Source organism: Microtus ochrogaster, linkage group LG1, assembly GCF_000317375.1.
Source record: "Microtus ochrogaster isolate Prairie Vole_2 linkage group LG1, MicOch1.0, whole genome shotgun sequence".
NCBI classification, from domain to species: Eukaryota; Metazoa; Chordata; class Mammalia; order Rodentia; family Cricetidae; genus Microtus; species Microtus ochrogaster.
The window spans coordinates 21,083,858-21,104,822 of NC_022027.1; the positions used below are offsets into that span (position 1 = coordinate 21,083,858).

At 46.8% G+C, this 20,965-nt stretch overlaps 1 protein-coding gene across 4 annotated transcripts in view; it reads left to right on the top strand.

Annotated features, from left to right (window-relative positions):
• Positions 1-20,965, top strand: part of Tbc1d1 (TBC1 domain family member 1) — a 185,914-nt gene that overhangs the window by 113,170 nt on the left and 51,779 nt on the right. For 2 of the 4 annotated variants that reach the window (XM_005359249.3, XM_026785240.1), the window contains 7 exons: positions 1,666-1,776; positions 3,866-3,994; positions 5,583-5,669; positions 6,451-6,731; positions 8,825-8,983; positions 9,511-9,630; positions 10,618-10,757. In XM_005359249.3, the coding sequence (XP_005359306.1) occupies positions 1,666-1,776; positions 3,866-3,994; positions 5,583-5,669; positions 6,451-6,731; positions 8,825-8,983; positions 9,511-9,630; positions 10,618-10,757 (1,027 nt within the window). The remainder of the gene's footprint in view (positions 1-1,665; positions 1,777-3,865; positions 3,995-5,582; positions 5,670-6,450; positions 6,732-8,824; positions 8,984-9,510; positions 9,631-10,617; positions 10,758-20,965) is intronic. The other 2 variants (XM_026785238.1, XM_026785239.1) reach the window with 2 other exon arrangements.

Sequence of the window (20,965 nt, forward strand, 5' to 3'; positions counted from 1 at the left end):
ATACCTAGGGGCATCTGTGGCAGTCACAAAACAGGGTCTCCCTCTCTTCTTAGGCACTTTTGAGTGCCCCACATTGCTCTGGCCATCTTCACCAGGACAGGAACCAAAAAGCTGTGGAGAAACCCTGTCTCGAAAATCCAAAAAAAACAAAAACTTGAAAGAAGTAGTGGTCTAACCACGGTAGAGAACGATGAAGCCACATGAGAGATTTTAGGGTGATGACACACCCCTAATCTCGGTGAGTGCAGAAGGGTAGCCTCTCCGTATTTCAGTTATTTTGAGGAAGTATTCATTTCTGAACTTGGTGTGACATCGCAGATGATGCATTTCTGCTGCACTGCAGGGATTGCCTCGGGATGCTTGATGAGTTCCAGTGGGGTCTCATGGCTCCTGTGGTCAGTGGGCAGCAACTGCAGTTATTCTGCCATGCCTGCTTGCGATTTCATTTTCAGCCAATTTGAACAGTTCATCCCCCTCTGTCTTTAGCTGTCGGTCTCTGGTATGGGTGCGCATGACCACTCGCAACTTCCACTGTGTGGTTCTGGTTGACAAGTTCCATCTTGTTAACCTTTAAAACTTGCCATTTAAACTGACCTTTCTCTAAGGAAGCGCCTATCGGAAGTCTGGATCAAGGTTTCCTTTGTCATTAATGCTTGTGACTCTAAGGATAATACCACTGTTCCTTCGTTAGCTGGAGCTGTTTGCCAATAATGGCATTAACCCAGAGACTCTACTGCTGTGTAGTTGATCTGTTTGTCACCCTCTTGACTCTTAAAGGGCAGGTTAGAAGTCTGGAGATAAAGAGGAGGACTGGGCAGTGGAGCAAAGCTATGGGTCAGATACTGTTTCTCTGGGGTACTTTGGGTAGTTGGTTTTTTTATGGTCACAGGAAGTAATGTATTGAATTAGATGACTTTAAAACTACTGTGGCTGGTATTTTATATGCAGAGATCTGGGAGCTGGAGAGACCATGATCTATTAGGGAAAGCTTGAGGAATTAATTGGTTTTTGCAAGTAACTACATTTTGTATGTGCTAGTTTGTGGAGTGGTGTGCCGTGCCAGTGCTAACAAAGTAAAAGTCCTAGGAAGGGTGTAAAGAAAGAAGACTAAAGGGGGGAGGGATGGAGAGAGACAGAGAGGAGAGGGCAGGGAAAGGAGGACAGCTGGAGAACTTGGCATGCAGCTTTTCACAGAAGTACCCGCTTCACGGGGATGCCACAGAGTGCCTCATAATGAACACATTCACCATGTGACAGTGTGACCCGGATCCAATTGCTGTGTTCCTTTCTAGGTCTCTAACCTTAAGAACTTATAAATAGTCGTTATATGTGTAGTCATTATAACTACATTTTAGATTTTGCTTTATCTGTTTATAAAAGCTGTTTACTTATTAACTGTTTTGACCGCCACTATCTGATATTAAAAAATTATCTTGGGTAAAAGAACATCAAAGATAAGCTCCTCAATCTGGCCCAGGGGCTCTGTTGTCCTTTTTAAAAAATGACCTCCACTCTTAATGTCACTGATGCCCCCTAGTGAGAACATCGAGAAAAGCACGGAGTTACTAGCTCCAGGCTGTTAGCCTTTTGAAGGGGATGTTAGCAGTTTTGTTGATGATTAAAAATAAATAGAATGTTTATACTTCTGTATTTTTTTTCCTAAAGAAATTGAGGCCAAGGAACGAGCAGCGAGAGAATGAATTAATTATTTCTTTTCTGAGATGTCTATATGAAGAGAAGCAAAAAGAGCACAAGCACACTGGAGAGCCAAAGCAGGTAGGCACGTGGTGATCTCCTGTGCTTTTGTAGGGCGACTCTGTACACGGGATCGGGATTTGGGGGTAGGCAGAACCTTTTTTTCCAACCTAAGCTTTATCTTTATTGTTGCATACATAGAGAAAATGAGGGAGTGTTAGTTGTGTTAAAGATGACAAATGTTTCTGTCTGCACCATGGCAGGTTGTAGTCACAGGTCGCATGATTTGGGAAGCTGGTCTTAGTCACCTTTGCTCTTTGAAAGGTCGCAGTTAACTGTCCAGCCCCCCTTGGGAGTACACTTAGGGTCTGCAAGGTTTTCGTTGTGCAAATGCTATGTCAATGTGAGCAGGCTTCCTTGGCCTGCTGGATGAGGGTTGGGAGGCCTAGCTCCAGGCATTCAGTCAGAACTTCCATTATTCCCTTTGGATGGTGGGAGTGCAGTCTCTCCCATGTCTGTTCCCGCTCTCACACCTGTTTAGTTCTTGTGGGGTACCGTGCTGAAACTGGGACTTCCCATCCACAGACTCTGCCTTCAAGACATTTGAGAAGTATGGGATCCAGCACACATCTGGTTAGCTCATTATTAGTAGTTTTGATCCCTGAGAATTTTATATTTGCTGAAGTTTGATGTGGGGTTCCCCTCTGTATGCTGTGAATATGATTGATTAATTAATAAAGAAACAGCTTTAGACCTATAGCAAGGTGGAAAGAAGGGCGGAGTGAGGGAGAAGCCATGTAGCCCTGCCAGAGCCAGACAGAACTTTAGCCAATAAACCACAGACACATGGCGATACACAGATTACTAGAAATGGGTTAATTTAAGATGTAAGAGTTAGCCAATAAGAAGTTAGAGCTAATGGGCCAAGTAGTGATTTAATTAATACAGTTTCTGTGTGTGATTATTTCGGGGCTAAGTGGCCAGGAACTAATTAGAGGCCTCCTAACAACAGAAGTCACTGGTCCAGAAAAATCTATTGGGGGAAAAATCAGTGAAAGGCCATCAGGTGCCTTAGTTTTGTAGAAGTACATTTTCTTGTATGTTTAAGCCTGTCCCAGACACAAATTCCCACGCAGAAGGCACGTGAGTGCAGAGTTCCCGTTCCCGTAGCATGCTCTGCATGTGCTGTTCCCCACGGGCTCCATTGCTGTCTGGTAACCTGAACTCGGTGCCATTTTAATTGGGCACAGGCTTAGCAACTCCCTTCAGTTGGTGTCTTCTTGCCAGTTGGCTTTGGCAGTCACCTTTTCCTGAGCTGTTAGAGCTCTCGTGGTCTCTGAACGTGCTTTCTCATTGGCCAGCTAAGGCCTGGGGCAGTGGCCTCAGTTTTCTGCCAGCCTGCCTTTCCTAGCCTGTCCCTGTAGACATGTCAGGGTCCTGAGCCCACCTGTCTCTTTACCAGTGGCATGACTCCACCTAGTCAGGCTTTCCAGTGAGGTCTCTAATTCACTGTAGCTGATTTATTTCACACACACACACACACACCACCCATGTAACACCTTGTGCCACAAAATGTTTTTTGCCTCTTTTTTCTTTGAGTCAGTCTGACAGGAAATTGATAATTTTGAAATGGCTTATAACTGTTAGAAAAAACAGAATGAAGCACTTACAGTAGATAGAAGTTTTGACCTAAGTACAAATTAATTTTATGGATTCAGGGTGATTTGGGCATAGCACAGTCTCTTGGAGAAATATATTTGTTTTTTTTTTTTCCCATTTTCCAAACACAAGAGTAGATGTGAAAGAGCCCGAGCCTCGCAGTCAGGACCAGCGTTGGCAGTGCATCAGCCTTACGGTCAGAGACATGCGTAGGTGATTGTTGCTCCCAGTGTGCCAGGCTCCGAGAAAATGGGAAATTTGCACAAGGCTACAGTTAGGAAATAGCAGGTTTCTGATCCGGTTGCCTAGCCTGAGCGAGCCAGCTGATGAGGTTCAGAGCACATTTATTTTCTCATTCACTTCAGAGAGCAAACTGTGTACTGGACTTGCAGGCATGTCACTAAGGTGCACACGGGACCTCAGGCTCTCAAAGCAAAGGGACCCGGAGGTGGTTTGTGTGTACACAGAAGGGTTGGAGCTTTAATTGACTTTTCTTTGTTTCTCTTTCTAGACACCACAGGTGGCAGCCGAGAATATTGGGAGTGAACTGCCACCCAGTGCTACCCGGTTTAGGCTAGATATGCTGAAGAACAGAGCAAAGCGGTCCCTAACAGAGTCCTTGGAGAGCATTCTGTCCCGGGTAGGTGACATCCTTTCTTCTTACTTCAGTTAAATAATTCTTAAACAGAGCCTAGGATTCGGCCCAATTTTGTTGTCTCATCAGACTTAGAGCAATAACTATCTACATTTTCTTTATCTGTGTGTTTATTGAGATGGTGTCACACTGCGTAGCATAGCCTGACTTCACACTCCCAATCTTGTGTCTCAAGCTCCCAAGTGCTGGGAAGTTACACTCTTTTGTGGTCTATCCCATGGGATTCTCTGCTCCCAAGAGCGTTGTTATTTTTACAGACCGTCGCTATAAAGAACATAGGTTATGTATGCCAAGATGTAGATCACATCTTCCCTGGTGTCCCTGGGGACAGCTTTGGAAACTGTCCCATCAGCTCCTTTTGTTAAGTGCTTGGAATTCCCTGTAAGCAGATTCATGAAATAAATTGACCCATGGGCCAAATCCTACCAGTCCCTTGTTTTTATAAATAAAGTTAACTTTATTTACACAGTGCCTTTCATTCATTTACCTGTTATCTAAGGTTACTTTTGTAGAGAATTGAATACTTGTCAGAAAGGCCACGTGACTTAGAACTGGTGAGATGCTTATGAAATACTTGTTATCAAGACCTTTGTAGAAAAAGTTGCCCACAAGAGCTCTCTAGGATGCACTGAACATCTCCTGGGAGTTCCTTAGGAAGATCCAAGTACACTGAACATCTCCTGGAAGTACTTAGGAAGGTCCAGATACACTGAGCATCTCCTGGGAGTTCCTTAGGAAGATCCAAGTACACTGAACATCACATGGGAGTTCTTCGAAAGGTTCAGATACACTGAGCATTGCCTGGGAGTTCCTTAGGAAAGTCCAAATGAACTGAGCATCACCCGGGAGGTTTTTTAAGGAAGGTCCAGATGGACTGAGCATCGCCTGGGAGTTCCTTAGGAAGGTCCAAGTATACCAAACATCGCCTGGGAGTTCCTTAGGAAGGTCCAGACGCAGTGAGCATCACCTGGGAGTTCCTTAGGAAAGCATTCTCCTATCCCATGTGTGTGAACATCCTTATGTTACGTCTAACAAATCAAAACTGGACATTTTTAGAGCTTGCACTATTTCATTAGAGTTCTTCAAAATGGTAGGGCAATATTCCCTCTGAAATATTAATCAGTCAAAGATGACTTTGTCCAATGGTATAACTGAGAATTTCACAATGCTCCTTAAGATAATTCAAAACAGCGCAGTTACAAAACCAAGGCTGGAAGGGCTTGCCTCTGGGAGTTCCCACAGGGATGCAGGTTGATTGAGTGACATGCAGGTGGCCGGTTATGACCATCTGTGACTCAAGAAAGAGCTTTCTATGGAGTACTTTGGGGAACATCAGAGGAATTATTCCTTCTTCCTGTTGGTGATCCACAGCAAATGACTTATTCTCGGGCCTTTATAGATCATTGAGGTTGGTATGATCCTTTAAACGATAGCAGAAGCATGATGGTCTTAACACATGAGTAAGCTCTGTGGTGTTTGTGAGGGAGTTGAGTTTTCTGAGCTTACTTAACGAGGCCAGGCTGCCCCGGCTGATGCTTTGAGGCTGTATCTCAAGTGTCTTTTCTTTCTGTAGGGTAATAAAGCCAGAGGCCTGCAGGACCACTCTGCCAGCGTGGATCTGGACAGCTCCACTTCTAGTACTCTGAGTAACACCAGCAAAGTAAGCATATTCTTGAGTGGTACCCCAAGATCCAGCCAGCAGCCTGCCCATCCTCTTACCTACACAGCTCCGTAGAAAGAACAAAAAACCCCACATCCCTCCAGTTGTAAAACGTTTAATGTTTCCAGGCCTCTCTGCACAAGTGGAGGGCTCATGTGATTTTTTTTATCATAACATAAAAGTTTTAAATAAAAAGGCAAATAACTATTCCCATAAACAAAGAATCAAGATCGTAACTTTAGTCAAATGAGATCTAATTTATAACAACAAATGAGTTTCTTATCCAAAGTAGATTTTTGCAATAATGAAAATAAATAAATTTGAGAGAGCTTCAAAGGTGGGAGGGAGGGTTATGAACTCAGGGAATTGAGTCATAAATCCCTGAGCCTGTCCTGTTGCTGACCCTTGACTGTGAGTACACACGGTCATTATGGTTAAGCAAGCAGCCAAACCTTGCCCCTGTGGTCTGCCACCGAGCACAGGTATAACAAGTTGGCTCACAGTCCTCAGTGCTGACCCACCTGGTGTGTCTCCTTGCTTTCCTGTCTTGTTCTAGAGGCATTTACACGTGCCTGAACCTGGTTTGTTTAACCCTGTGACTACCAAGAGGTAAACTGGAGAGGATTGGTGTTCAGGAGACAGTCCCCACTCCCTTTACCACCCCGCCCCGTCATTGTCAGCATGCTCTGGTGCAAGAATGAGGGGGTCTGAACTCCAGCTCCTCACCAGAGGATCACTTTCAATTTCCCTGTGGTATATCTCATCTGTTGTCTGTTGACAGGAACTGTCCATGGGTGACAAGGAGGCCTTGCCCGTCTCTGAGAGCTCCTTCAAGCTCCTTGGCTCCTCAGATGACCTATCCAGTGACTCAGAAGGCCACATTGCAGAAGAGTCTGCTCTGCTGTCACCTCAGCAGTCATTCAGAAGGAGAGCCAACACCCTGAGTCATTTCCCTGTAGAGAGCCCGGCGCCTCCAGAACCTGCTCAGAACTCTCCAGGGGTCTCTCAGAGAAAGCTCATGAGGTATCACTCCGTGAGCACAGAGACGCCTCATGAACGCAAGTAAGATTTGCTTAAAGCGTCCCGTGTATTGTGTATCCTGAGCTTTCTGTGCTGAAGAGCAACCAGGTCAGGTTTGACCATTGACATCAAAAGATAAAATTGGAAGTAGTGTTGCTGGGCAGTGGTGGCACATGCCGTTAATGTCAGCACTTGGGAGGCAGAGGCAGGTGTATCTCTTAGGAATTTGATGTCAGTCTGGTCTACAGAGCGAATTCCAGGACAGCCAGGGCTACACAGTCTCAACAAGACAAAAACAAACTTGAAGTAGTATCGTGTCCTTCCCAGCTCCTCAGGAAGTGTAGAGGGTAGGCAAGCATTGCTAGCAAGCAGATAAACATGAGCAGAAATGGTCCTTACATGTATCATTAGTCCTTAACGCTGAGATGCTGACTTTGGAACTTGTCTGCTGCCTTGGGAAAGGCGGCACACGGGTGTGAGAGGAGGAATTTCCCCTTTTGGATACCTAGATCTGGGCTGTGGTGGGATGGGAACACAGTGTCCACAGGCAGAGTGGGAGGGATGGGCTGTGGGTGCCCATGATGATGCCCAGAAGCCTGGACGCTGGCCCTGGCTGTTGTGATCTAGTGTGACCTAGGTGTGCTCTGTCGAATGACTGTACAACAGAATCAGAGTTGATGCCTTTTGAAGTCTGTGGGCATTCAGGATGCACTCCTTGCCTTAGGGTTGTTATTGCAGTGACAAAACACCAGGACCAAAGGCAAGTTGGGGTGGAAACGGTTTATTTGGCTTATATTTCCACATCATAGTCCATCACTGAAGGAAAGTTGAGCAGGAATTTACACAGTAGGAACCTTGAGACAGGAGCTAATGCAGAAGCCATGGAGGAGTGTGGCTTACTGGCTTGTTCCTCATGGCTCAGCCTGCTTTCTTATAGAACCCAGAACCCTCTGCCCGTGATGACACCACCCACAATAGACTGGGCCCTCCCCCATCAGTCACTAACTAAAATGCCCTGTATGCTTGCCTACAGCCCAGTCTTATGAAGGCGTTTTCTCAGTTTAGGCTTCTTGCTTTCTTATGTCTCCAGCTTGTGTCAAGTTGACATAAAACTAGCCAGCCCTGCTTTTAAGGATTGGGCTCAAATAAACAGTTGAACTTTTCCAGCCATAGAGAAACACAGTTAGTGTGGTGGCAGACGCTTTCCCCGTACTTTGCTGGGTCTGTTAGTGACTAACCCCAAGCACCAGAGTCTGTAACAAGGCCCCAAAGTATCCTTTAAGATAAGTTTAAAATTGGGGCTATACCCGTGTATGCTGACTGCCTCTCTTTGGCTGGTGACAGTAGAATTTGGGGACATATGTGCCCATGTGACTTATGCCAGGTATTCAAGTCAGTGCCATGGTTGGTGTTTGTTATTGGTTGAGGGAAATGTGACATATCACATACAGAGCTGTCAGCTTCGCTCTCCTGAGCCGCTCACTGGGAATCATGGGTTCTTTGGTGTTCGGCTGGGTGACTGAGAGCAGGAGGAAGACATCCCCCAGGAGATGTTTGACAAGTCTGCGGGTTCTGAGACATGTGTGGCTCAGCTGTAGCCCAGCAGGTGCCCTGGTTTCCAGCACACCGGGAGCAGCATCTTTCCCACCTGCAAAGCCCCCATTCTCTGCCAGTCCTCAGCTGGGAGGGGCAGTGCCGCCACTGCTCCTTTCTCCCCAGAACTTTGTCGTGGCCAGTCATGGCCCAGCCGTGAAAGGGATGGGGAAATGCCTGCCTTTTGCATAGCGACTTTGCTTTTCCTCTTGTGAACTTTCCTCCTCAGTCGATAGGAGACAGGACTTTGAAATTCAGGACAAGATGTCCTAAAGGGAAATGTGGGTTCTAAAATTTGGGTTATTTTCTTTTGCTTTACTTCTAGAATTCTTTTCTGTCGGTTCCCAGCAATGGAACAGGGTAGAAAGTGTTATCGGAAGACTAGACAGTGTTGGTCTGTGAGAGCGGGGAGGAGTGAAGGGAGGCCCTACCGCCGGTTCCTGTAGATCTCAGCAAGGCCGCATTTTCTCCCCTTCTGTTGTCCTCCCCTTTGCAGTTTGCCCCTGTCCTCTCTAATCCTACTTTCTGTGATTGCTGTTTAGTGTGGACCATCTTCCTGGGGGTGAGGCGAAGTGCTGCTCAGGGCAGCCTTCAGCTCCTCCTCCGCCTCGTCTTAACCCCTCTGCCTCCTCACCAAACTTTTTTAAGTACCTAAAACACAATTCCAGTGGAGAACAAAGTGGGAATGCTGTGCCCAAAAGGTGAGCACACTCGCATGGCCAGTGTTGTCTGTCTGCCCTGGAGTTCACACTGACTCAGCCCAGCTGGCCGCATGGGGGCTGTCCTTTCTGGAAGCCCTAGTCACCGCTTTTGGGGGGCAGGGCTTTTTGGTTTTATTTGACTTACTATTTTCATCTGTCATTTGAATACATAATTCTATTCTTGGCTTTTTTTTAAGCTACTGCGAAAAGTGTCAATGGTGAACTGTCTTCACCCTTAACTCGCACCTCACTTCGCCTTATGGGAATGCACACATGCATGTGCACAGGCTAACAGCTGTGTTTGTTTGCAACTGGAATTTGTACCACGTCTTGCCATTTGGAGGATAGGCTTACTTTTTTTTCCTAATTCATGAAAATGAAAGTCACTTTCATTCACAGAGTATTTTAATTGTCTTACCTGGTTTACTTAGCATTACAGTGAAAAGGTTTCCTTTTTAGGCTTAGAGTTTTTACTTTGTGTGTTTATATTTCTTCATCCTAAACTCTTTTTTTAACCAAACTCTTAGCGTCTCCTACCGTAATGCTCTGCGGAAAAAACTCCACTCCTCCTCCTCTGTGCCAAATTTTCTAAAATTTCTGGCTCCTGTAGATGAAAATCACACCTGTGACTTTATGAACACAAACAGGTAGGGCTCGATTTAAACCATCAGCTCTGGCGTTCTGAGTGCTGAGTTTCTGTGTGATAAATGCGGGTAGTTCACTGACCTTTGGCCATTTGGAGCATGAGAGTTAAGTCTGGTGTGTCATCTTTCCTACGCTGTTTCCCCTCACAAGCCTTATTTTTAAAGCAAGAAGGCAGCTTGCTCTCCAGCTTTGCATAGGATTGGTTTGTTGACGTTGTTGTCCTCCGAAGAATAAGGAGTCCTTCCACCTTCTGCAGGGCTGTTGGAGGGCAGTAGCCTGTGCCTGTCCTCCAGAAGCCAGCCAGCCCATCTGCCAGGGGTGGTGATGGCTTCACTGGGGTGCAGACTGAGTGTAAATTGCAAGAGCCTGCCCAGATTGTTTTGTAAATGGAAAGAAAATTAGTGAGATGATGTTTATATATCAACAGTTATACTTTGTTTATAGTTTTAAAGCTAAAGGTTTAAAGTAGGCAGTGATTTTTATCCTCAATTCTTTGATGATTCTAATTAGACTACATCTGATTTTCTGTTTTGGTGTACACACACGGGAGAGTGAGCTTGTGTGTTTGTGCATGCACGCATGGGGGGGTGCATGTGTGCTTGTATGTGGAGGGGTGTGATTTGTGACAATCATGGAGATTTTGGCTGGTGCTAAGCAAAATAAACCTACCTGTTAACTAAGATGGATTGGGGTACTGGTGATAATGCCCAGCTGGGATTTTTTTTCTCTTTTGAAGTAGCACCCAAAAAGGCACAAATTGGAAGCTACTATTTGTGGCACTTACTCCTTAGAATGTCTCTTACGAGAGCAGTGGTACAGGGGTGCGATCTTGTTCTTTCTGCAAAGTGTCCTTTAAGAATACTGACCCACTCTGACTTTGATTTAGCTTCTGTGGTTCTCAAGTTATCTACTTATGGAAAGATAAAGTTAGCTGATAATAAGCACTGAGCCTCCCGACCACTCATGAGTCAGTCATGTTGCCATTTTAGGGACATTGAATCCAAAACAAACCACCTGGGTGACACAGATGAGACCCCTGTGAAGACCCGACGCCATTCATGGAGACAGCAGATATTCCTTCGAGTGGCCACTCCACAGAAGACGTGTGATTCCCCGAGCAGATATGAAGGTAAGGCCATCCCTGAGGAGTTCCTCAGGATCACAGAGGGCCTCAGATGCCCTGGCTGGAGTGTCAGAGGTAGTCTCAGATTAAATTAGGGAAGGACACAGAAGTCATGTAGGATCAGTAGCACCTTAACATCCACGTAGGTATGAGGTAGGTCCTGGAGGCCTTATTCAGACTCCAGTCCTCCCCACAGAGAACTTTGAGCTGTCTGAAATCCTCCCCAGTAACCTAGGATTCTGACTTTTGCCACACCTATGCATGTTTCTGTGGGTGGGGAGGTGTTGAGACAGGGTCTTAGTGTGACACTGACTGGCCTGTGACTCTTTGTAGACCAGGCTAGCCTTGAACTCAGAGATCCACCTGCTTCTGCTTCCCAAGAGCTGGGATTCAAGGTAGGTGCTACCACTCCTGGCAGCTGTCTAAACTTTGTATGAGAAAGAAAATCATTGAAATACTGGTAGCAAACAAGCCTGGTGGTTCCTTGTACAGACTCAGCTGCTTGCATGACTGTCCTGTCTGCATTTAGATTCCAGCCATCTAATCCTGAGCTGACCAGAGGGTACCTTACTACTGCCTTAAGTAGAACAGCAAGCTAGGGATGTCTGTACTCACACCTTTCACTGCTTAGGAAGAGGCTCCCAGCACAAACCGGTAGTCATTTAAAAGCATGGTGCTTGCTCTCAATAATGGTCCTACTTGTGAGAGCAGTGGTGTGGTCTGTAAAGTAGAAATTCCCATTTTTATGTCTGAGCCAAAACCTGAAGAAAAGGGTATTAGTGACTGTGGACAAAATCCATAAGTAGAAGGGAAAATACGAAGTGAACAGAGAGGTAGTAATGAAGAGGTTAGCCTGGACAAACACCATCTCTAACTGTACTAGCCCAGCATGCCAGTCCCTGTGTCCAAGCCCTGTGAACTAAGTCTCACGTACTGAATTTTATATTAGAGACCTAGCTGAAGAAAGGAAGTTGAACTGTACTTACAGTCTCACTGTCTAATAAGATTAGGGAAATATCTTCAAATATGTCTATCATCCACCCATGCTGGATAGAACCCAGGCCCTTGCACAAGCCAGGCAGGTATTCTACCATTGAGCTATACCCCCGTGTGCCCTCTGCCCCACCCGAGCTCAGCAGCGACTACTTGGAGTTTTGTGGGACTGACAAGTTTAACTTAACAAAGTCCAAGAGGGCTAGCTCTACCTTTGTGCCTACAAAGGGGCTGGTCCCTACGTCTAAGATGCTAGGTCAAATGCACAGCCCTCACCACATGGAAGCAGAGCCGCAAGACAAATAGGAAACCATCAGGTTTTACCCAACTGGCGAAACAGGGGTTTCCACAACGAAACAACCATAGGTCATTAAATGAGATGCTATAAGCTGCTTGGTGGCTTAAATATAGAGTCCAGGGCACCATGATGCTCCCATATCGTGGTGCCCCCCCCCCCCCCGAAACCCAGGAGAGCATGCTCTCTCCTCTTGTGCCATGGGTTCTTTGGGTGGAGGATTTGCAGCGCTGAGCGTTTGAAAGGACCATACTTGGTAAAGTATTCACTCCAGCCAGGGTGGTATCACGAGAGTGCCAGTAAATCAGGGCAATGCTCTGGTAACTTGGGTGTGTTCAGGAATGCATCCCAAGGCATGGCTGAAGGCAGGCACACACTGGCTCATCTGATTAGAGGAGAGATGCCCGACCTTCGAATTAGCCTCTTGTTTGCAGAGCCTCACTGTTGGCCCTACCATAGACAAGAGGATGGTGATGATCTTGTCCCTGGGCAAAATTATACACACACCTGTCCGTTAAGTGGCTTTGTCCAGTCGTGAATCAGAACAGTATCTGACCAGCTTTAATGAGATTGGGGTCCTTGGACGGTCCTGTTGAAAGACGGATTGTGATGAGTGGTTCCAGCTACATCCCAAGTGCCTCCATTTCTGAAAGGTTGTCGCCCTGATGCTGATGTGAACAGCATATTTTAAGCAGTAAGGGCTTAGAGTAAGCTGCCACAATGTGTATGATCCGGGTCTTCCAGACCTAGCTAGTCTCTCTGTGAGACTGATCTGGGCTTCTGCTTGGGACTCAGGAGTTCCCAAGGTCCCAGAGCCTCCAATAGTGACTTTCTTGTTTTCTTTGTAATGTCAGGAATTGAACACAGGGCCTCGTGCCTGCTGGACAAGTGCTGCCCTCCTGAGCCTTTTACTAGAAGTCGTGTGTGTGTGTGTGTGTGTGTGTGTGTGTGTGTGTGTGTGTGTGTGTGTGTTTGTGTGTTTGTGTAGAGTGCTGCTGCTGGGCTTGGGAAAACAGCCGGCTGCCCTCGCCCCTGCACAGGTAGCCTGGCCCACCCCATGGATTGCTCAAGGACCCAGTGTCTCCAGAGCTTTTTTTTCTTTGCCAAGGGATCTCACCTACTTGTCAGGCCTGCACAGGATGCTGGAAATTGGCTTTTCCCTAGGTCTGTGGCGGCTCATGTGCTCCAGTTTCTTTCTTCAGCATACCGTACAAAAGAGAACTCTTTGCCATTAAGGAATAATTTTTAGGCAGTGCTCCACTTGGAACGGCAGAGAATCTTTTTTTCTGTCTGTGCCAGGGAACAGCTTTCGTCTTGGTCTAGTTCTTTTCATCTGAGCATTTCATAGCGCAGTGTGCATTTCTTTAACAATGGATGCCTTCAGACTTTGACATGTCTTGAAAAAGGGAAGGAAACTCATTCTGGCACAAATAAGAATGATTTATTGACTGGAAACCCATTGTGTGAGTATATAGTCCAGGGAAGCCAAAGTTGAAAGGGTTTTTTTGTCTTGTGAGTACAGCTGGGTCAGCCTGCCCTACTTCCAGCGCAAAGAACTCTAGGTTAGATAACACATGAACTGAGATGTAAGCAGTTGGAGCCAACTAAAGCATGTAAGTGATCTTTAGTGTGACTTCTGTGTTCCTGTAGAAAAGGTAGGACACGTTTTGTGACGGATTTGTTTTCAGGAATTTGTGTACCTTGGGGAGATTTTAATGAGTGACAGGAGAGGATTAACGTGAGCACCATATTCGCATCTATATGATCACTACCTCTTGGTTAGGCATTCTTGCCTTTCATTGAGTACCGCATTGGTTGTTGAAACTGGGTCCCCAGGAGCGTAGACTGTCCTTAAACTGCGTAGCGCTCTAGATCCTCCCACCACTTCTGAGTGCGAGGAGTCCACTGGGGTGCCACACGCCTGTTTTCTGGTGCTGGTGGTGGTGGTTGTGGGTGGAACCTTGTCATTTTTGTTCTTGTTTTATTTTAATGTAGTGCTGGGGGTTGGACTAAGGGCTGCATGCATGCAAGGCATGGACTCTACCAACTGAGCCAGATCCCTAGTCTTCCTGGAAGATTATAGGTACCCAAGCTAGTACTGGAAGAATTTAAATTCCCAAATCATGCTGGGATTTGTTTTGGAAGCTTCTGATGATTCTGATTGCTGCTGCATTGAGACCAGGCAACCTCAGGGGTGACTGGAGTCGCTGTCACCACTTGGTGGCAGTATTTCTCCCTTGTCTTGATGGCTCTAGGCTCCTATCCCGCCAAAAGAACTTGCTTCCTTCCCCAGCATGTTTTGTTTGTGAGTTGTTGAGATAGTTATATTTCCTGTTCGCTTTCAACTTACTTGAACATGGAGTTGTGACGTCAAGTTTCTCTCTTTCTAAAGGCTTTTGTTACAAGGGCGAAACAAGGAAGAAGCTGATTGTGTCCAGTTGACAGATGTGATTTTTTTTTAAATCACTTTATTTTGAGATGGGTTTTGTTCTCTAGGACTTAGATATGGGAGCCACTGCCTTAGCCTCCCAGATACTGGGGTTGCAGGCAATGCTACCCTGACAAGGTGGTTTTTGTTTACTGTCCTTGAACTTTGCTTTTCTGTGGTGAGTGAAGACCAGGTTTAGAGATCAGGCCACTGATCTGATTTTGTGTGTGTGTGTGTGTGTGTGTGTGTGTGTGTGTGTGTGTGTGTGTGTATTGGCATGTCTCTTCAGAAGTCAGCAGCCACGGAGGCTGACTTTGGCTGGCTGCTCGTGTCCTGTCACCACTGGACTGCTAAGCCAGCACTGTCAGCTTTTCCTGTTGTGCCTCTAGAATTTAAGCAGCTAGTCCTTCCACTATTTATGGGGTGATTGAAAACATTGTCATCCTGACAACTTCTGCTTGGTTGCAAGACTCATGGAGTAGAGCTGAGGGTCGTGTACTGCAGCATAGGAGCTGAATGGCCTGTCAGGTGACTGTCACTTGACCGCAGCACCCAGCTACCTAGCAGCAGGGAGTTCTTTCATAGGGTAAAGTAACTGCTCCAAGGCTGCTGGTGTGCCCCCAGGATAAAGTCCAAAACAGAAGGTTTTGATTTGAACTCTGTGTGGCTAAGGCCAGCCTTGAACTCCCAATCCTGTGAGTACTGGAACAACAGATGTGTTTTTCCATATCTAGCTTATGATTTACCATTAAATTTAATCTGTAGGTTCCAGTGGCTGTTGAAGTATTTAAAACAAGGCAGTGGCAAGTTTAAAATGTTTTCAAGGGGATAAAATTTGTGGACTTGTGCAAACATGAACCAGCCTCCAAAGGAAGGCTGTGGTAAGAGTGTGGCCAGCAGGGTGCAAGGAGGCTCCCGGCCTGTCCTTAGAGTTCCCCCATAGTGAATGTCTCCTGACTTCTGTACTGCACCAGCCTGCTGGCCTCCTGGTCCTTGCCCAAACTGGCATCCTCAACTGTGTGCCCTACAGCCTCCCTGGGTACTGGGATGACCCTGCAGGGGAGGGGAGAATGAGTTCTGGGAAGGGATTTATTTTTCTTTGGAAGAAACAGCTCAGTTCTACTTAAGAAGTAGCTTTTGGGGGGAAACAGTTCGTATACTGTACAAATCACTCCTTTAAAGCTTACGGTTCAATGTTGCTGTTGTTAGAGAGATCTGTTCACAACATTGTGCAGCCATCACCACAAAGCAATTTTCAAAATCTTATGTCACTAGAAAAAAATTCTAACCATCTCTTCATATCCCATCCCTTGCTGATAGCCGATCACTAATCCTGTTCTGTAGATAGGCATATCCTGGACACTTCCTGTGAATGCATCTACAGAATAGGTGGCCCTCTGCTGGCTCCTCCCATTTCTCTTATGTTCCCTAGGTCTTCGGTGTTGTCACATCTGTCATGCCTCATCCTTTTGATGGAGACCAGTGCCCCAACTTGCAGGCATGTTACGTTCTGCGTGACACTTCCCAGTCAGTAGACATGTGGGTTGTTTCCACTTCTTGGCTGTTAGGAACCGTAATGTTTGGAGCATTGTTGGGAAAAGGGGTTTTGTGGATGACTGTTAAGAAAGGGATGTAACGTCCACTCTGCTACGTGTACTACTGTCCTGTAGCGCCTGTACTACGCGTACTACGGTACTATCCCTGTAGCACACCACCTGAACTACTGGAGATTGAAACACACAAACACAGAGACAGACAGTGACATGGGTCATCCTTGAATCCCCCAAGAATGCACACTTTATTGTGTTCCAAGGCAGCTTATATAGTGCCTTCCCTGACCAATGGCCACGCCCTAACTCTCAGCTGCAAGCCACCAGAAACCTCTCCCCTGCCACCAGGAACTCCTGAAGATCTCATGCTTAGAGCAGCTGCAAGCCTAACAAGTTGTTTACAAAAAATTCAGGGTCTGGAGGACCACAGCCCCCAACAAAGGGAATTAGGACTAGGGGTATAATATGCTGGTAGAGGTTTACCTGAAATCTACAAGGCCTTGGCTTTGAGCCCAGCCCTGAAGGGTGAGTTGGCATGGAACTCCCTTCCCAGGTATACCCCTGTACCTCCGACCCACTGTACGCATAGTACAGGCGCTACAGGACAGTAGTACACGTAGCAGAGTGGACGTTACATCCCTTTCTTATACCCAGTGGGATAGAGGGAGCAGGGGTCTTGGCACCTAAGTCTTCCCTGCAGACTGTCTTTGCTTTCGCTTCAGCTTTTGCATCCTGGTCCTGCCTTCAAGAGCTCATGGGAAACCCAGTATCCAAGGGGCTTCCCTCAGGGCTCCACAGTTTGCCTTTGCCCCTGGGAGCCAGACAGAGGGTCACGGGTTGGGGCATTTGTTAGGTGCCACATTTCCTTCAGCTATCCTCAATCGTAGCACAACCCAGAATGCTTTGGGGACTTGTGGAAACAGGCTGCTGGGCATCACCATAAAGTTCCTGGTTCTGGAGATCAAATTATTTGGAGAGGCACCCTCATGGTCCCAGTCACTTACAAAAAAGGGCTCATCATCTTCTGATCTAAATTTGGCCCCCGAAAGTTCAGAGTAATAAGTAAGAGGGGCATCAGAATGCAAAACAGAACTGTAGCCTGTAGCAGACTGGGGTGCTGCACACTGTTTTCTTTGCATGAAACTCTCTGACTCCTGCCAGCAGCTGTAGTGCTTCTCCTCCATGTGTCTTAAGCATCTAGTGTCTCTGCATTTATACACACAGAAGTCCTGCTTTCGCTACTCATTTAGGGATGGTGGACAGAATGAATAACGGACCCATGGCTCCCTCTGCTCTGATTAGCTCCCTCTGCAGCTAAGTTCCAGTCAGTTCTAATTAGCATTAAATCCACTCTCTAGTTGCACAGATGACCTGTTCCCAGTTTTAGGAAGAAATTGCCAAGAGTTTTGTCTGGTCTGAGCACTTTAGCTAGTCCTTGTGCAGAGAGAGGCTGTGTCATAGTAAATGAGCGTGCCTCCAGTTGGAAGTTTGTGGCCTTACCTGATGACTTACTAATGAAGCATACATTTTAGACTCCCAGGAACCCCAAAGCTCTGGGAGGTTTAAGATCTGACTAGTCGGATGGTTTTTGTCCTTTACATTTAAAGGAAGGAACATTTGTCCCCTGGGGATGGTGATGCTGTATATACCCCTTGTATGTGGGCTGGCAGCTCCAAGGTTACAGCTCTCGACACATTCAGCAAGCTCTTGCTTTTGAGAAAATCTTGAGACAAAGCCAGCAGATGCATTATGCTGTTTCTAATCGGACTTGTCCAAGTAAATTTGTTTTAGTGCTTTCATACAAATGAAAATATTTTCAGCCTAAGTCCTAAAAGATTTTAAACATTGTTTACAAAAACAGTAACACTATCGTTATGGTCTTGCATAATTCTGGATGTAATTGGTAGTGGCAAATGACAAATTTTATAATTGAGAGAACTGAATTTTCTACAGAATGCTGAGGACTGTGGTTCATTTCTTATAGGGGCACTTTAGCTGGAGAGCTTTGGGTGAAGGACAATTTGGTAGGTTCTATTATCTGGGATGAACAGCCACGTCTAGTCTCAGACAGTTTTACTGTTTTCCCTCAGTCCCCATTCTGGGGTTGTATATTGGCCTGAGTTTAGGTGTGTGGTGGGGTATATAGAACCATTTGACTTCCTCAGCCCTGTGAGGTTTCAATGGGGCCTTAGGTTGGAACCCCCTCTGTCTTAGGGTTTCTATTGCTATGGAAAGACACCATGACTACAGCAACTCCTAGAAAGGAAAGCGTTTAATTGAGGTGGTGACCTGCAGTTTCTTCATGCTGGCTGCATCTTGATCAGAAGGCAACAGGAAGTGAACTGTGACACTGGGTGGTATCTGGAGCATAGGAAGCCTCCACAGTGACACACTTCCTCCAACAAGGCCACACCTACTCCAGCAAAGCCACACCTCCTAATAGTGCCACTTCCTTTGGAGGCCATTTTCTTTTAAACCCTCCATGGGACTTAGATTGGAAGGTGGGGATGGGGGGTAGCTTTCCTCTTGTCACAAAGTCTTGTTCAGATTGATGTTTGCAAAGAAAGGTTGGAGCTCGCCATTCTTCTCTGGAGCAGCGCACCACTAGGTAGTCTCTGCAACTCTTCCCTAACGCAGTCTCAGTCCTACCTGGTGTCTGTCCCCTGTGCAGAAGCCACACACACTTAGCCCATATGTTCTTTCAGCACACAACCAGGTCACTGAATGCCCTTATCCTGCGGGGGAGGGGAGTTCCTCACTTCCTGATGCTCAATTGTCTTTGTCCTTCTCTTCTCTCATTCCCAGCCATCAAAACTGATATGGTTTAGAGATTGTGTCTGAGCAAATGCACACTGATGTGACCACAGCAGGACTCATTTGTCTCCGTAACAAGCATGGCCAGCAGGAGCAAAGCTCCTTCTGTTGACCCTGTGACCTTCCCAGTGCGCCCTGACCTTGTCTCGGGCTTACCCTTTCAATGCCTCTTGTGCCTCTTTCATTCATTTTCCCTCCATCTCCAAGTCTTGTGAACAAAGAAGGCAGCATTGAGGAGGAAAGTTGTGAGCCTAATCACAAGCCTTCATTCATATCCAGAGAGAAGAATTCTCCCACAAATGCAGTGACAGGGAAGCAGAAAGCCTTGATATTTGGCTCAGTGCATTTCTGCCTTGTCTAGTATTTGGGGAGTAATGGCAGGGTAGGGCTGGAGGCCTGCAGTTGTGCCTGTGTGGGGGTCTATTGCTTCCTCTTGTGCTGTGTGTTCAGGCAGCCATATTTTACATGGATCTTTTCTCTGAACATCAAGAGCCTCCTGCTTATGTTCTCCCTTCTATGGGTAATCTATGCTACAACACTGGGAGAGTTCCCCGCATCCTTCCAGGCCATCTCAGTACCGAGATTTCTCCCCTTTCCTCTTGTGACCTAGCTCCTCATACTGGCCTTACTTTAGGTGCTCAGGGGCCACGTGTGAGCTCACACAGTACTCAAGGGCACAGCTTTAGAATACTCCCTGCCCCCACCCCAGAGTGAAGCTGTTAGCTTTCCCTTCGCACTGCCTGCCACTCAGAACCCAGATGCTTGTTGCAGAGCCCGAGTTCGCTGTATGTTCTCTCCTCGCTGACGTGGCAAGATTTCCCACACTTCTCCCCACAGTAAGTGATGGGTATCAAATACTGCACTTTCAAGGAATCCTGACAGCAGGCAAAGACGCTGAGAGTCATCTGTTCAAATTCCTAACAGACAGAGACAGCAGAGGCTTGTGGGAACAGGACCCATTGAAGGTTACTCAGGCCTTTCGGAGGTAGATTCTTATCTCTTTCCAATTCTTGACTCTTTATGTGACACCTGAGGTCACCAACCGCCTTGTCTTCCCTGAGCCTCTTCCCCTCTCACTAGTTTTCAGTTCTGACAGAGAAACTCGTTCTCCGCTTCTCAGCCGTCTCCTTGTGTGCAGTTTCCCAAGAGCACTCGGGAAACAATGGATGAACACAACCCTGCCCACTTGAGAGGTTACTGAGTTGTAAGAATCAGAGGTGACTCTAACTGGCTCACCCACATGGCTGCTGGGAACCAAAACTGGGTCTCCCATACGAGCAACAAATGCTCTTAACCACCTGGCCTTTTCTCCAGCCACATGAGACTGTGCACACTGTGGTCAAGGTGCGAAGATTCTTTGTGCACTTAAATGCTTGTCATCAGTAAATACTCTGAGGCTATAGACTGTGGTAAGTTCTTGAGAGTTTAGATTTTTTTTCCTTGTTAAACAAAACCATTCTTAACTTAGTGCTTCATTTTATCCATGAGAGGACTGAAGCCCACAGCGCCAGTGCCCACAGCAGCCTTCATTTGCCCTGTGTGTAGGAAGATTCAGTGTCAGCATTCAGTGCTGACCAGTTACAGAGCAGCCTGGTTAGAAGCTTGAGGTGCTGCGGTGCTGTTCAGCTCGCTCTCAGCGCTTTCTGCTTGGTGCCCTGTCTCCGCTCCTTGTTCTCTGTCTGCAGTCACTGTGTGGAGCTGTGAGGGGCAGTATAGCACAGGACATGAGAGTCGGGCATCCCTCATAAGGCAGAAGTGTCAGGCCTCAGAAAGCAACAGAGAACTTGTGACACACACCCCCTTTAAGAGCTGGAGCTCTGGAGTATGGGGGTTTCAAGTACGAAAATGATGCGACCTTTGGGAGGGCAGCCCGCTGCTGGAGGTCTTGGGAGTCCGGTCACACCAAGCCTGACCTCACATCACACACCCTCCTTTCCCAGCTGCAGCCTTCCAGTGGGGGTTCTGCAGGCTTTTTCCATGACCTCATCCCAGCGGCAGCTCTTTGTTTTCTTGGTATATCATGTGGTAAAAGCAAAGCAAATCAAAACTCAGAGACAGTCATGGGAGGGCACTCCCATAATCTCGGCACTCAGGAGGCTGAGGCAGGAGGATCAGAGAGTTAGAGGGCGGACTG